Genomic DNA, 17480 nt, shown 5'->3' on the forward strand with positions numbered 1-17480 from the left:
AACAAGGAAAAAGTTACAGAAGAGAATTGTATACCTAAGTTTATTATCTTTGCAGAACACTGAACTATGCCTTTAACTTCCTAAAGCAATAACAGTCACTTTGGGGTTGATGTCAAGTTGGTAATTTTCACTGGAGTAGACATTAGTTGCTGTATTTATTATTCAAAAACTCTGATGACAGGAAAAAAAGAAATAATCCCCCATCTAAAAGATGAAGCAAATAAGAAAGAGAGTGAGATTATTACAAACATAAAGACATGGAAGCAGGAATAGCTGCTATAAATAATATCTAAACTTGTAATGCATGGATGCCTTGCATGTTCTATTTTCTTCTTAATAGGGATGGGTGATGGAGAGATCCACTCTTTCACTTATAGTTACAGAAAAACTCATATCCATGCCGTCCTTTAAAAATAACTTCAGCTGTCATAGTGCATACATCGAAGAAAGTGGTTTTTGAACATATCAGCATTGGTTCAGCAAGAGACTTAATTTGAAAATTCAGAATAAAAACAAAATTTCTTTTAGGAGAGTGTGATGGAGAGAGAATCCATCTAAACTGCTCTCAGTTATGTGCATCAAAGAGGGAAGCCTGGGTTCAAGAAAGGACGTGAGAGCTAAGCTATCGGAAAGGTCATTTCCATGAGAAATGACCCAAATGTGCAATGCTGGGAAAAATCAAACAAAACAGGCTGTGAGGAAGCAGGAGTGGGGGAGGGGGAGCTCCTGGCCCTGTGGAGTGGGGGCTGGCTCTGGGCGTGGTGCTCGCATCACAGTGGGTTCCTCTGTCCTGTCTCAACACCATGCCCCCTCTCCCCCGTACAGAACTCGAAGCAGAACCTTAGGCTAAAAAACCAAGAGAAGACCTGGCAGCTGTGCAGGGCAGTGGAGAGGAAAGAGCATCATCTCCACAAGCAGGTGAGTACGTGCTGGTATGTAATTTGGTGCTGCCAAAACACCTAGATCTGCTTGATTTCATGCGGTCTCCCACAACCCTGCTTGTCCACCCCATCTCCCCATCCTGTGGAAGGATTTTTTAGTTTGGGAATATGATTAAGGGAGGTGGAAAACTTCTCTGAAGCCTGGGTTGACCTCTCCCCTGCAGTGCACAATAGCTGATAGAGATGCTGTCAAGTTTAATTGTCCCCAGGACAACGTCCTTCAGTGCTGTATATGTTATATACTACTGTTTATCCTCAAAACTTGCCATATAAACACTTTAAATATAAGTGGCTTTAGCTGCTTGCCCATGAAACTCAGTGGAGGGTGGATATTGGCTTGTGACACTGGCTGTTCAGGACGTTTAGGGATCAGTTCCCCTTGTGATTCAGCTTCCCATCCTGGGGATAATGGTGGGGACATCCTCCAAGGGAACAGGACAGGTCTGTGTGAGGCAGGGAGCAAGAAATTGCTCACTGTGCTCTGAACACAAAGTAAGGGGGAAAAATAAACTCAGAAACTGGCAAGCAGTTGCAAACAGTGGGAAATCCCTTTTAGCAGAGGAATGACATTATGCAAACACAAGTCTGATGTGAGATAAACCAGATGGTGATGCGGAAGGCAGTTCTGAAAGTTAAGCAGAGATCTTATATCAATAAAATCAAGTGTTACGGCAAACAGACCCATATTGCAATTACTCCTTCAAGTAGGGATTTTGGTCTTTAAACGGTAGTGATATGTCTTTGAGCTTTCAGACAAGCTTGGGAAGGGGGAGAAGGAGGGAGCTGTGGGTGGTGGATCTCAGAAGTAACTTAGAGGAGCCCAGGGAGGCAGCAGCTGGCAGAGGTTGTGAGGCAAAGCAGGACAAAGGGTTCAGTGTCCTGGCAGAGCTGGGGAGCACAAGGACCTTGGCCATGGCTCTTGCCCCCTGCCAAGTTCTTGGGATAGATACAGAAGCAAAATTCCTGACTGCCTGACTCCTCACCAGTGATATGGATGTTACATGGGACAGGAGGGTGATGGGAGGCTTTGGTGGAAGAGGGATAAAAACTGGCAGTCAGTCTACTTTTTTTTAATCAGAAAAAAAAAGCAACACTTTTATGCTGTTTGAAACACTGCACAGGCTCTGGTAAAAAGAAATAATTTGGTTTTAAAAAGTTCAACTTCATTTCATACGACTTTCTGCATCTTATGATCTTCTATGACTGTAAAAATGAGGCAAAGGGATGAAAAGAGAGTCCAGGTTTTTATACCAAACTTTGTGGTGCCACCAAAGTGTTGCTTTCTCCACTAGTGCCAGTTTTCTCTATTCCTATAAACTGTGTTTCTGGTGTATTCTTTCCCTTTCAGTGTCAAAAGGCAATGTGATCAGCTGCGGGAACTGATTTATTTGTTCCTGTCATATAATGTAGTTTAAATCTGACCTCAAATGTTGATGATAATTCAGTGCATTTGTTCTTTCAGTCCTAATCAAGCTTCATCTCCAGCTTCTGTAACACCTAGTCCTTGCCAGAGGGCAGTGGCCTCCTGCAGAAGTCTTTTCACAGTCTTCCTCAATTTGCTGGCAGATAACCATGTCTGCTTTTGACCTGACAAACCAGAGCACACGGTGTACAAAGCCCGAGATGGACTGTGTCTTCCCACGGATGAAACTGAGGGATGAGACATTTACATTTATTGATGGTAAATGGGTGAATGAGGTGCACTGCCAGCCAACATTTGCACCCCAGAGGAGACTCCTTAGCAAGAAGTCAGAGAATGAGTGGAGCATCTGGGAGGAGAACAGAGCCCTCTGGGAGGAAAACCAAGTCCTCCGGATTGAAAACAGGATGCTATGGGAAGAAAACAAGGCTCTCCAATACCTGCAGTCACAGAACAAAGGTGTCCAGCTTGTTTACAGTGACACCATCCAGCAAAGCCTCCAGAAGGATCATAAGCTGTCCCCATTCTTCCCAGAGAGGCATTTAGGTTTTCAGGTCAGCCCAGGCAAGAAGGGTCTCCAGCTGATCAGGGAAAGGAACAGCATCTTAGAGTTTTTCCATAAGCAGAATAGAACAGTTCCCAGCGTTTGGAAAGATCAACAGGCCATCACAGTCCATGAAGAGAACAAAGGTGACAGCACAGTTCAGAAGGCCACTGAATGTACCACAGCTGTGGGAGAAGGTAGCCTTGACCCAACCTCCCAGGAGGAGCATGATGCCAAAGAGGAGAGCACCACGCCAACCCAGAATGACACCAAGACTGCCCCAAGCACAGAGGACGATAATGAAATCCTTCAGGCTCTCCAGGATTTATACCAGATTCTCCAGGTCTTCCTGAAGGAGAAATGTCTTCCTGATGATGGAGAGAGCCTTCACACTCTCCAGGATGAAAAGAAATTCTTCCAAGAAGAGTACAAGAAATTGAAGCTGCAGCTGAATAATGTGAAAAACACTGTGTCAGACATTACAACTCAAATGGAAATGCTGGAGAAAGAACTCATTGCCATCACTTTCCCAATATATGAAGAAGCAGGAAAGAACACAGCAAATGAGTTTCAACTTGGAGAAATATGAAACCTGGTGCAAAACCTGCTAGTTCTGTTTCCTGGAAAATGCCTCTCCTTGTTTCAGGAACTTAATAAAATCCAAGCAGAGTCTGAACTAAAATCAACGCTGGAAAGTATTGTGTTATTCTGAGACTTTCTTATATTACTTAGGCATATTTCACCTTCTGGTAGCATGGTGCCTGGAAAGCATGCTTTTCAGCCTCTTGGGGGGATTTTCTGATAACGGGGCCTGCATATTCAAAACACAGTTCATTCTTTTCATACTTAATTTGAAGTACCTTAGGTTGGCCATACTTTTCAAGGAGATGATAGGCACTTCCTGAAAATAAGAAACTCAGATGGAAAGTGACTCCCCAACTTTGTGTCCCCATTTGTCCCCTTCTTATGGCTGGCCATCTTCAGTGGCTGAACTGTATCTGCCGCCACGCACCAGCCTTCTCTCTCACACAGAAAAATGTAGTGTCTCACAGGATACAGGGTCATGAAAGACAATCTGACATAGAAAAACAAACTACATGTCCCACGAAGCACTGTGCACTAGTGCAAACATCGTAAAGTATTTCCCTTAGGGAGAAATAGTGTAACAACGTGGCATTGGAGTTTTCTATGAAAAACTTCACATTTTTTCAGAATGGAAACGTTATCTGATCTGTACACACTAGCACACATTTTCTTTCTGCAATACTTGTGGATGGATAGATAGATAGATAGACAGACAGACAGACAGACAGATAGAGACCTAGACGAACAGATGGATGATATATACCTTTCTTCACTACAACTGACTCCCACCATATTCTTGTTGTTTTCTTTTCCAAGTCCCATGTTCCCACGTACTTTGTTGTCATTTCCCCTTGTTTAAAGTTCTTCTTCAGAAAATAATCTGTCTTCTGCTTTGGAGTACAACAGGACTATAAAGCAAACACTGCTCATCAGAACAGCATGTCCCCTTCCGCCTCAGTTATTTGTAAATTGCCTTCATCATTTTGTACCTTAATTACTCTAAATTCTTCTCAAATGGCCTTGTTTTCATACACTTGAATAATCCTACTAATTTCAAGTGAGATTATTATTTGCTGATAAATGGCACTTTTAGGTTGCAGCATGTATAGGAAGGACTTCTTTTTGTCTTATTTACAGCTTGCTGCTATAAGGAAAATTCCTGTAGAATTCAGTCGTCTTTTGGGACCCACTCTTCTTTAAGGCCAAGAATTAAGCATGTATTGGTCTGTAAACAATCACTTGTAGTTATGAAGATAACAGCACTCTAGCCTGGAAGAGCACTGATATCTTTAGAAGCAGCACAGGGCAAGAGAAAGGGCAGCGCCCTGCCCCTATGCCACAGAAGACTCTGGAAAGAGTTGTGAGCCTGGCTTGTCAGTTTGCATCGGACTTGAAGACTTGAAAGCAGGACCCCTCACACTGAATTGTTTCTGGGTGTGAAGAAATGGGCTGGAACAAACATCCTGCAAAGCTAAGTAGCCAGCCCTGTCCACTCACCTGCAAAGTAGCCAGCTCTGTCCATTCACCTGCAGCCCTACTGGTTAGACCACTGTCAGGCAGGTGGAGAGGGCCTGACCTCTTTAATCCTTCTGTTTGCTTTTTTGGAGATTTTTATATTTTATCCTTTCAAAGCTATTTAGACTGAATTGCTGATCATTTTCTATCTTCGTTTCAAAGAGTTATCAAATGAAGATTCTCATTGACATGCTCTTTCTTCATTTTTACTTATGCCTGTACTGCTATATGCAGTCATAGCCTGGGAAGGGAGGACAAGAAAGTTACGGTGAGAAAAGTGTGTCCAAGCAAAAGGGTAGGCTTTTCCATAAAGTGCAATTAATAAATGTGGATACCTCCTCACAGACACCATGGTGGGGTGAATGGAACAGACAGCACAGAGCACCTCTCAATTTCTTGAATGGCCAGCTAAGTCAGGTTTTCTCTTGGCTCACAGAAAGCGAGTTGGTCATCAAAACACAGCTCTTTGGAGGTTGTTCCATGGCTTAGATTAGTATACTTGGATGCTTATTTGCTCACACAGTGAACAGTGATCTGTCACAAGGAGACAGAGAGCCTATTTATATGCCCACGTTTAAAAGCTGGGTCTAGTCTCAATGGTATGGGCATTACGTCTGGAAAAGCATTTCTCTCTGTTTTAGACAGTGCAAATTGTCTCAGTTTTTCAGACAGAATACTGGACTCGTTAGGTAATCAAACAAGACAGGCGCAAGAAGACTTCTGTGGTGTAATTGTATGAGCATTACTGTAAAGCAAAGGAAAGGTTATGGGAAGGTTCAGCTTTTGCAACAGGACCCAAGAAAAGTCTTGTCATTATAGTTTATCAGTCTCTAAGTAATTTGGAACTGAATTGCTTAAAGAACAAATTATCCCTCACCTTGTATTTCACTCAGACAACAACAGGCCAAATACCAGGTAATGACTGTGTATTTCAGTGGCCTAAAGTATGGAACATTTTCTTCTGTCGAGGGTTCAAGATAATGAGGAAAATCTCCTCAATGGCCAAAGAGAAAGGGCTGCATCTCAGCAGTGCATGGGGAGGGCTGTGCAGAGGGGCCAGGTCAGAAGTGGACGTGAAAGGAATGCCAATGAGCAGAGGATGTGCAGGTGAGAAGTTCCTCCTGCTTAAAGAATGATTAAAGTTATATGTAGATAAACACCTCAGCTCCACGGTAAGGAACTTGCTCATATTTCTGTGCCTTCAGAGACGCCCCTTTTTCTCATAGCTATTCCCTTTTACTGTTTTTGGAAGGAATATTTGTTAAAATAGACAGTTAAAAGCTTGGCAGCTCTGAGTGGAGGAGGTGCTTCACCAGGTTGTGAGCTCAGGGTGATGATGCGGCACGAGGTCATGAGCTTGCGCTGTTGACCTCAGTCCCCAGCTTTGCTTTGTGTGCAATGCCTTCATTAAGCAGCTGAATCAGAGCTCTCCAGCGTGAGAGGAAATTATTGCTTTCCGAACAAAATTGAGTTAGTCTGGGCAGAGCTTAACTGTCAGGAACACATGTAGGATCCTCAGGGGAAAATGCTACTTCTCCTGAATACTAATGGTGTTCCTGGGAGAACTAGATATTGTGAGCCCTTCATGCTTTGGTCATTGCTTCGGATCTTTGATTTTCCTCGTTATAAAAAGTCTAGATACAGTGTGTATTTTCAGCACCTTTCATCAGGCCATTACAGTCTTACAGAGATGTGTGATTTTGGAACAGGCTGCCCAGAGAGTTGATGGTGTCACCATCCCTGGAGGTGTTCAAGAACCATGTAGATGTGGCACTGAGGGATATGGTTAGTAGGCATGGTGGGGATGGCTTGATGGTTGGACTAGATGGTCTTACAAGTCTTTTCCAACCTTAATGATTCTATGATCCTATAATAAGCCGACACTCAAAATCCAATCTCTAGTCTAGAATTTTATACTTACAAACTGAAATGAGTTGGTGGCAACTGTGGAAGATCACTTCTAGATGATGGGATAAAGCAGGTGATCACAGAATTGTTTTTCACCACATGACCTCTCATTCATTGTGAAAAACATGGTTGGTAAGACTTGGACAAGTTGTCTGTAGAGTGTCACAAATAACTGCTTAGAGATAGTCCTAAGTGCTGCCACCCTCTGCATTGGTCCATGCCCCAAGAAAGTGGCATTAACCACTTCTCCTTACCCTCAGTGGAGGCATCACAGCATGCGATGCATTTTTGTCCTGCCATCCCTCTCTAGGTGAGCACTGTGGGGGCTGTGTGCACAGCTCCTGCAGCTTAAAGTAAATATGGAGGAAAAATGGTACATACAGTGACAATTTGCTAATTATCATAACATTTAGGCAGATTTAGGAAAAAGAAAAATGGGATAAGTTTTACTTCTTTCTTTGCCTGTTGATTGATTTGCAAGCTTCTGAGAACTGATAGCTATTCTGGTTTGAAATGGATGGATGTCATTCTTATGCTGCATAATTTACTTTTTGCAGAGGGAAATTTTCTATCTCTCCTTCTCTTTCTTATTGTTACTGATTAGCTCCTTATTTTTACACTACTCATTTGTCAAGACTATTTTTGGATAACTGAGTTTTTGGCAAGGTCACCATCAGCCTCTTGCTTCCCTGTAATTGGAATATAGCCTGTAGCTGGACTCTGTGCAAATGCTGACTCTCCCATTCTTGTTTCGTCTTAGGTAGTCTAAAACAGCTGATTTTGTTCTGTCTTCATGTAACACTCACCTTGGCATTTTGCTCTTAGCAGACTCAGTCTGTCCTCCCATCCCAAAAGAGCAGTTTAGTACTTTTTTCAAAACTTTCTGAGCTTTTTGAGCTCCATCTTCCCACTGAAGCCAGGTTTCCCACAGGTTTGCTTCTGTTTTTGTGAAGCTGGGGATGTCCTCCAAGAAGTCGTCGCACCAGCCAAAGCCTGTACTCTGCCTGGTGTGATCTTAGTCACAGAATCATAGAATCAAAGAATTGCTCAGGTTGGAAAAGTCCTTCAAGACCATCAAGTTCAACCATAACCTAACCATACCACCCTAACAAACAACCTCTGCTAAATCATGTCCCTGAGCACCACATCCAAATGGTTTTTAAACACATTCGGGGGTGGTGACTCAACCACCTCCTTGGGGAGCCTATTTCAATGCTTTACCACCCTTCCAGTACATCTTAATTCACAGAATCAGCCATGATAGAGTGGAAGTCATGCACTCAGCCTCTGTCCTGGAAAAGTACAAGTCATCTTTTTTTCAACATTCAAATCTATGCAGAGATTTGAAATGAAAACACTAATTTAGGTCCATGGCTACCTGACATAGTTTCTCCAAATGATGCAGAGAGGCAAAACCTCTGTGGAGTTGGTGATGAACAGGATGGAGCATCGTGATCATACAGCACAAATAGCACAACCGAAGTTCACCAAACTCACTGGAAATAGATCCAGTTTAGCTTTCAACCTGTCTGCACCTGTGAGGCAATAGATTTAATTATTGCAAAAGGTAAACTCACAGAACTTTCCATTTTTTAGAAAAGTGTAATTGGCAGAAATATTTTCCAAATACAAATTGATCATCTTTATTCAGATTGTGGCCTGTGCCAAAGCACTAACGTACATCTTTGATCTGCAGAAATTATGGGATTCTAATATAGAATAATAGATTCTCATCAAGACTTCTAGCTTTAGGAAATTGTTTAATCTCCATTCTCAGTGTCTGTTTCTTTGATGCCACTATAACTGAAGGGTCCCAAGCGCTGGGAAAAATAGCTCACCAGCTCAGAACAAAGCTGATTATGTAAATTGTGCATTAAGATTCAGCTTCAATTTAATTTTTTTCTGTAAATAAATACCCAATTAACATTCATCTTCTAAAAGTCAGGTAAAACATTTTCAAAAGCACCACTGCTATGCCAGATGTAACTGTACCATAAACAGTGATGAGTTGGTGGCATGTGGACATCAAAGTCTGAAGTGTGAAGCATATTTTAAGAAGGAATGAGGTGATGATATTTAACTGTAACAAATGAAACGTTGCCTGATTGTTTGAGACATTCAGTGCTTCCTTTTGTGGTTGTACAGTTTACACCACGCAAAATACATTAATACATTCTCTAATCTCTGTCTTGGAGATCACAAGTAACTATAACTCATTGATTCACTTTAAATATAAAAACATTTCAGCTAATGAAGGTTATTACTCATGGATGACCAAGCCTTTTCTTAATGGCTTTTTATTTCAACAGCTTGCTTCTGAGTAGTCATCTTTCCTGAGTTCTTATCTGGTGTTCTACCACCAACACTGTAAAAGATGATATTGAGGGGGAGTAGAGTGATGAACCTTGCCAGGTATTTTGCGTTACTCCTCAAGGAATATGAAAGATTCAAGTGCTCTTAACACTCAGATATTTTAAACTATTTAAATAATTGGAGACTTCATTGGCACTTGACAAAGAAGCAGACAGGAGATTGGAGCAGATTTTGTTTATACTGGAAATAGAAGAGTGAGTGTCTGCATCAGCTGGAGATCAGGAGCAGGTTTATAAATTATTTAACATCCTAAGGAAGGAACAGTGCAACGCAATTCTATATACGGGATATGAAAGTTATTTTCTATGGGACACTGCAGGTAATGGTCAAGTGTAGCACACTGCTTTATGGCTCCAAGGTAGAACAACCAAGGGAGAAATTTCACTTCTGCAAGGATCTTTCAGATCTCAGTGCAAACTTCCAAGTACTCTGCTATTCCAGCCAAGATGCTTGTTTGTAGAGAACCTGCACCACAGGTGCAAATGCCCACAGCTTGGTGGAAGCTAACCTTAGGCATAAAATTGCATGCCTGTAAATACCTGATAGTTGATACAACAAAATACCATATGCAACACTAAAGTTGACAGTCTAATTCCCTGTAAAACCAGTGAACGTTAATGCTGCATTGAAACCTTTATTTCAGAATGCATAAAGGCACAATCTGGCATCAAGTTTCAAGAATGGTTTATTGCTCAAATTAAATGTGTTGGCAAATCTCAATACCTCAGTAGTTTTCCAGGAACTAAACATCAGAACTCATATCCCCATTCCTGTCCAATTTTCCAGACAACAGTGTGAACAGGTCATGAGGACTGAAGAAACAACGGAGAGGGAACAGAGGGTTTCAGCTTGGACAGGTGCTTCCCAATTAGAAAAGGGAGGTTCTCCCACCCTGCCAGGCCAGAGCCAGAACTCTGACCATGTGAGAGTGACCTCTGAAGAGGTCATGGTAGGAAGGGGGCCCTGAGCTTTACTGTATCCAGACAGTAACCCTGTGTATTGCTAGCTGAGGCTGGGAAGGCCAATATGAATCCCTTATTGAACATCCACTCATCCTTGCACTTCTCCTCTGTGTGAATTGCTTCTTCTGCTATCACACTCTTAGGTATGAATTGAATAGAAACATCTCCTACATCACATGTCCTCTTGCAGTTTAGGGAAGCTGGACTGCAGAGGGGGAAGGTATGCTGAACATCATTGCTGCAAGCAAAACTGTGCTTGGTGGCTAATGCCTGACATAGTTGGAAAGATCTGGAGAAGGTTCTTGGCTCTGACACCCTAAGTGAAATACAACACACAAACACAGCACCTCCAAATGTCTCCCAGAATGTGAGACACTGCATTCACACTGTTATTTTACTCTGTGTGCTCTGTCAAGATGTTGGGGGAAGCATCAATCTGAACCTACCAGAGTGCATCTGCAATGATGGAGCATTAGCATGGGCAGTACTAATAAAAAAAGTTTTTTGGCACTGATAACAGCTCTTCTATAAGTGGAAAACTCAGAATCCTGGGAATAAACACAGATGCAGTGTAGATGCACACATTCCTTGGAGCTGTTCTTTCACAAGCAAATAAACAACCACAAAGCAAGCATCCTTCATATGATTTGTACTCTCACAACATGTAATTAAAGATTCACGTAGTTTGGTTTTCACAAATATCAGATGCAAATCTTAAATTGCTCTCAAAACAAAAAGAAGTGTCTACCTCTTGACAACCTGTCTCACAGATTTGTTCTGCCCTTCTGCCCATGACGTGCCACCACATTTATCCATTCCTCACAACACTCCTGATCTCTTCTCCAATCTTTGACCACTCTTACCTTCTGACTCCCAGGAGCCCTACCTTGGACAAGCGACTGTGGGTTACAGAATAATAGAATATCCTGAGTTGGAAGGGATCCACAAGGATCACTGAGGTCCAACTCCTCACGTAACACATGTATGAAAACCATACTTTGCTGAGGGATGAGGTTCGTGGGGCCCTTGAATGTATGACCACTTTTGTTAGAATCTAAAACTGGGCTTGGATTTCATTTAAAGTAAACAAACATAAAAACAAAGCAAAACAACCTGGGCATGGATTTTCAAGCCACAAACTAGTTTCAGAAAATGAATGCAGAGCTGATGAGAGCTATTTCTGTTTCACTTATTTGCTTTTGGCAGGGAAGAAAGGGCTTGTTTGAGGATGATGAGTTTTCCATCTTGTGGCAGGGAGCGAGCAGTAGGACTCCCCGGGCAGGTGAGCTTGGTGGCCATCCCCATCACTCCACACCCACGAAGGGATGTTCCTGAATATTTATGTGTTACCCACTTGAATGAAAATCTTTTTAAAGGAGGATTTTTAGAAGACGTGCATTATTCCAATCAGATGCCTCTGTGACCTTTGAAGCAGAGAGGCCATGAATTGTTGGCAAGCTTTACTGAGTATGACTCAAATGCGTTACATTAGAAAGCACTCAATTTAACTGGTTGTTTTTCCTGATTTGCTTGGCTACTCCAACCATCTCCTCCTCCCGCTTCTTTACTGTGATGGAGATGCCGTTAGGCTGGCATGCAGAAAAGACTTCATGTCAGCATATTTGGGGTCCTAAAGGCAAGATGTAGCCATCATTGCATAGCTCAATGATGAATAGAATTCCAGGCCTTCCTAATTAACCTTTCTAATTTATCTTCTCACTGTGTGGTAAATCAGAAGTTAAATATAAGAGAGGAGTAATTCCTGGCCTCATTTTCAGAAAGTCAGCCTTGCATTTTAGATGCTTTTTCTACCTGGATCAAAATGCAAACTCTTATAAAATCAATGCCCCCTTTGGTTCTTTGCTGAGAGTGAGGAGAGGTACACAGAGAAGAGTTCTGCAAGCAAAAGAGCTGTGAAGTTTACAGGTGAAAAACACAATCAAACAAAAGTGAGAGCCAGGCCTTGCCCTGTTTGAAACGTTCCCTGCAATGGGGGGCAAATCTGCAGTATTGGGCGCCATGAGAATCCAGTGCTCCAACATGGGACGTGATGCAGCTGGAGTGCAGAAGTGCATGATAGTACAGGGCTGTGTTGTGGTAGTAGGACCTGCCTTTCTTAAAGTACTTTAATGAAAGATGTCTTCAGTTGCAGAATATCCAGGAAAGGATATTGTACATGTGCACAAAAACATTCTGAATTCTTGCTCATATCAATTTAGGTCTCACCATGCCAGGCAAGATATCAGGAGATGCTGGTCCGGGCACTCAGCAATCTGATCTAGCTGTAGGTGCCCCTGTTCATTGCAGGGGATTTGGACAAGATGACCTTTAAAGATCCTTTCCAACACAAATGGTTCTATGATTCTATGATAATTGTCTCTTGGTCTTCAGAAAATGATGTGGTGTATCCAGCCTTAAAGAAATAGGACCCAAGGCTGGGAATGCAACACTGCAACTTCACCCAAAGGTCAACATCACACAGGCTTATTTCTTCCAGATATTTTAAAAGTGTCTGGGAATGAACAGTTAATGACCCCTCAGAAGATGGGCTTCATGGATGTTTACAAAGCACAGCAATATCCTCAAGTAAGCAGCCATAAGAATAGTGATAGACAGTCCTGAAAACACAGCCCCAGTAATACTTGCACAGCACTTTGAAGCTTTAGAGTGTACTGAAAACACAAATAAATCCTCTGAGCAGAACAGCTTGGTAGCACTACTTGCCTCTTTCAAATGGATTAAGAAGGAGGAAATGCTGCCTTTATCAGTAACCCACTTCAATTTTTCAGTAAAGAAAGAAATCAATGGCATGAGCTCAAAGCTGAAAACTTGAGGTTTTTCAAGCTTCAAGGAAGAAAGGGGTTTCTTTCTCCCTTGAGGAAAGCTGTGGAGACTCGTGGCCACAGTGTGGGTCTCCAGTCTGGGTGGATGCGTGGTCCCCATCCGGGTGCAGGTGCAGGGGGTTTTCTCCTTGGCTGTGGGTAAAGGCATAGTAAGTGGCTTAAATGTAAACATCTGCACTGTGAACTATAAGGTTGGCAGAGAGACTTCTCACTACTAGTGTTATCGGTTTTGCTTTTGCAAAGTCCAGCTATCTGCTTAAAAAAAGCTAATGACAGCAACAAATGGAAGAGGTTCCATGTTTCCATTTGTTTCCCCTTGCTGTAGAAGAGAGACATTTTGATCAGACACATTTGGAATGTTTACAAATCATTCTACTAATATCATTGAGTATTACATGCATGTTCAGGAATTCTGCTTAATTAGGACCTTAAGAAAACATTAAGAAAATTCAGCTTGTAAAACAAAGGGGAAAAAAAAAAAAGCAATTTACCTATTTCTTAGTCTGTGACAATGACTAAAATAAAATCCCGTGGAATTACATTTACATTTCACTAAAATAAAACTTATGGGAGATGTGGTAGAAAATTGTGATGAGCTAGTGACACATTGCTTGATTGCTTTTGGCAGTGGTCTACACTGGGAGGCAAAAGTTCTGCAAAACACCTCAGTTTCTGTGCTTCTGTGACTGATGCTACTGCTGATGTGGGAAAGTTTTTCTGCATGTTCTGTGTTTGAATGTTATTTCCTAATATGTGAATTATTTTTAAGAAGGAACTTTCTCTAGAACATTTAGAACATTTTTAAGATGGAAAAATTAAGTTTCAAGCAACTGAGCTTGAAGCAATCCTGCAAAAGACTGTGTAATGTGGAACACCTTTCAGAGTAATATACGCTAGCTTAAAGGGCAGTGACAAACAGTATCTTCACTGCTTTTTTCCCTTCTGCTTTAGCAGTGAAGATAAATTATAACGGCTCTTCCACTCCTTTCCCCTCAAAGCAGAGCTTTAATTTTAAATTTCATAGTACACCAGAAAGAAAACAAACAAAAGTAAATGAGAGAATAAATCTACTGGGGAAAATACAGTGATGGAGAGTCGCTCCAGTGACTTCCGAATTAGAGGTGCCTACTTGATTTTATGGGCATTGCAGTTTCCAAGTGGTTGGAGCTATCTTGGTGCGTTACAATCACTGCAGTTCAGACATGAAAGTTTGGCTTCAGGTTTTCACTTTAACCTTTATCAATCTAGAATTGAAAAACATGAAAATAGAGAATCTCAGGCAATCTACAAGCTCTGGACTTTGGTCTGACAAAGCACACAGCTCACACTGAGGCTTGTTTAGTGTTGGTCTGAGCAAACAGTGACAGAAGGAAGAAAGCACTGCACATAAAATTAACAGTTTATTTATGTCAGATAGGGCTTAAGTTTACTTATTCTTGAAAGCGTGACCGGTACATAAAAAGAAAACACCTTGTCAGAACCACTCCTGATTACTCTCACGTCTCTTGTTTTCTCACTGGCAACCTCAGAAAGCACTTGGATGTCCTCCCAGAATGTGTGCACTAGCTCAGCAAGGATCTGTGAGCTCAGTGTAGGAAGTGAAACGTCCTTCTTCTGTGTCAAGGAGCTTAGACTAGACAATTGCCTCCCTTCTGGCCCCAAATACATTAATCTTGTAACAGCAGTAGCTGCAGAGTTTTTTTTGCAGGAGTTTTATCCAGGAGAAAGTCTGCCATAGTGCACAAACAGAGGGTGAGAAGATATTCTGGATGTCAGGAACAGCAAGAAGTGCCTCTTTTGAGGCTGTGTCCTTTCAGATACTTAGAAATTTAACTATGCTGCTTGGATACAGCTTCTTATTGATTTATGTGGGATTCAGGGAGACATGATCTAAGCAGAGGAACACAGCAATACCGCCTCTGTTGGACAAGAGGGATTTCCTCCTGTCCTTCCTCAGTGTCCCCTCTGATTATTGTGAGATACGATGAGGCAGACCCAAGCTATCTAACCTGGGACTGCAGTGTTCAGTATGTAAATCATCCTGATCCATCCCCGAAAATGCCACTTTCTTCCTCTTTTCTGGGTATTCCTGATGCCATCAACATAGAAAACTGATGTAAGTAGATACACAAACATTCTCAGGAGGATTTTGGGGAGGACTGGCCACATCTTTGAATTTATACAGTATGTCTGCAGGATAGATCACAAGCCCTGACATGGTCATCGTTGTCCTAAGTGATGGCAAATAAGGCACCTTCTAGCTGCAAGACATCTCCTAGTGCAGAGGTCCACAAGATCTCAGATGGGTTAGGTGTTAAATGTACCCATTTCTTCTCAGAGATAGCTAAGGGAACTGAGAGTAGCCCATTCAAGTGGAGACAATTCCTTTGTTGGCACTCCAAGCTGGTGAGGCAAAACCCTCTCATGATCTTAGGGAGAGTCTGGCCATTTAGCTCAACACCATTCCATCTCTTTCAGGTCAGCTTCTTTGCTGGAAAGCTGTGATGGTCACAGAGTTGAGTGGGTGCATTTGTTCCTTCATAGCAAAAAAAAAAAACCTCTAAGAGTGTGCACGAGTATACACATGGGCACAGCAGTAAGATTCCATGCATAATTAGGTTTATACTGAGTGTCTGAATAGGTGCATATGCTCCTAGCGGACAACGTACTCCAAGCCTACAGCTCATAGGAAGTGAGTTGGAAAAAACCTGAGATGTGATGGATGCCTCATCCCTGGAGACACACAGGGCTCTGAGCACCTGATCTAGCTGTGGGTGTCCCTGTTCACTGCAGAGGAGTTGGACTAGATGGCCTTTAAAGGTCCCTTCCAACTCAAGCGATTCTATGGTACTATGAGTCTGTGATGAGTGACTAGCAACCAGTGGTCAAAGCATATCTAAGAGCCCTCCCCACTCTTCAGCAGAAAAGAAGGTAGTCAGGGTATTGTTCCTCATCAAGAAAAAAACACCAAACCATGTTCCTTTTCCAGGACAATCACAGCAGTGGACTGTAATGCATTGTTCATTGTCCTCGAGCACACATCTCTCAAGTGCATCCCACCAAAGACAAAGCTATTTGTGCTAGTCAAATCAAGGAAATAATCATTACTTGTAAAATTACTGCAAGCTGATTTTCTCATTAAAATTTCATTAATGTCTTTTTTTCTCTGGCAGTAGTAAATGCCATACTTTTGAAATAATCTCATTCTGTTTCATTTCCATTAACATTAGCCACCATATTAATAGCTTGAAAACACATGTTGGTATATTTGTACTGCTAATGAGCATGCCTTTCTCCCTCCCAAAAGATAGTTATGCTGTGAAAAATAAATATTATGGATAGTGCTTTGCATTCCTCCCATGGATGTGTTTTAAAGATATCAGCAGGGTTTCCAGTTGATCTCAAAGGTCTCATTCATATTTGGTTTGGAAATGAAAAGCCACCAAGTTATTATTGCCTCCATCTGAGCATAGAGCCCTGCTGACAAAAGGAAAGTGTCACATCAATGGCACTTAATCTGGAAGGGGAGATTTAGACTGGATATAAGGAAGAAGTATTTTACAATCAGGGTGGTGAGGCACTGGCACAGGTTGCCCAGAGAGGTGGCGGATGCCCCATAACTGGAGACATTCAACATCAGGCTGGAGGGGCTCTGAGCACCTGATGGAGCTGTAGCTCTCACTGTTCATCGCAGGGGCTTGGACTAGATGAACTTTGAAGGTCCCTTCCAATTCTATGATTCTATGATTTAATGATTAATTCAGGTTGATTCTCTGTCATCTCCTCCCAGGCTCCTCCGTTGAGAGTTCCTCTATGAAGTGCTGTTCACCAGGAAAGCTTCTCTGCTCACTTTTGTCTCTGAAACTGGCCTTTTCCTGCTGAAGACAAGCAGGCCTTTATGCAGGCACCACATCAAGCCTCCATCATACATCAAGTGTCTCGAGAAGCCAAGTGAGGGAAAACCACCAAGGATGGAAAGAGAAAACATGGATACCGTGGAGCTGGAGAAGGCCTCGCTGCATTGTTTGGTCCTGCACTTAACTGTGCTGTAGGACGTGCAAGGCAGCCTAACATGCCTGCTTCTGCTTTTGCTGTGTGTATCAGAGAAAGATTCACTAGAATCTTAATCATAGAATATCTCAATTTTGATGGCATTTGTAAGGGTCACTGAGTCCAACTCCGGGCTCCATACAGGACCGCAGAAAAGTCAAACCCTATGTCTGAGATTGTTGTTCAAACATTCCTTGAACTCCAGCAACCTGGAGCCATGCTCACTGCCATGGGCAGGCTGTTCCATGCCCACTGCCTTCTGGTGCAGACCCTTTCCCCAACCCCCAGCTGCCCTCCCCGACACAGCTCCATGCCGTTCTTCCCTCGGGCCCTGTCGCT

General features: G+C 42.4%; 1 protein-coding gene across 1 annotated transcript; it reads left to right on the top strand.

Moving 5' to 3' along the window:
• The first annotated feature begins 759 nt into the window (after positions 1–759).
• CBY2 (chibby family member 2) lies at positions 760–3603 on the top strand. The gene is made up of 2 exons (XM_010728825.3): positions 760–918; positions 2404–3603. The coding sequence occupies exon 2, from the start codon at positions 2514–2516 to the stop codon at positions 3492–3494; it is 981 nt and encodes a 326-aa protein (XP_010727127.1). The 5' UTR covers positions 760–918; positions 2404–2513; the 3' UTR covers positions 3495–3603.
• Positions 3604–17480: the final 13877 nt, after the last annotated feature.

The sequence above is a fragment of the Meleagris gallopavo genome, chromosome 1 (assembly GCF_000146605.3).
Source record: "Meleagris gallopavo isolate NT-WF06-2002-E0010 breed Aviagen turkey brand Nicholas breeding stock chromosome 1, Turkey_5.1, whole genome shotgun sequence".
Classification (NCBI taxonomy): Eukaryota; Metazoa; Chordata; class Aves; order Galliformes; family Phasianidae; genus Meleagris; species Meleagris gallopavo.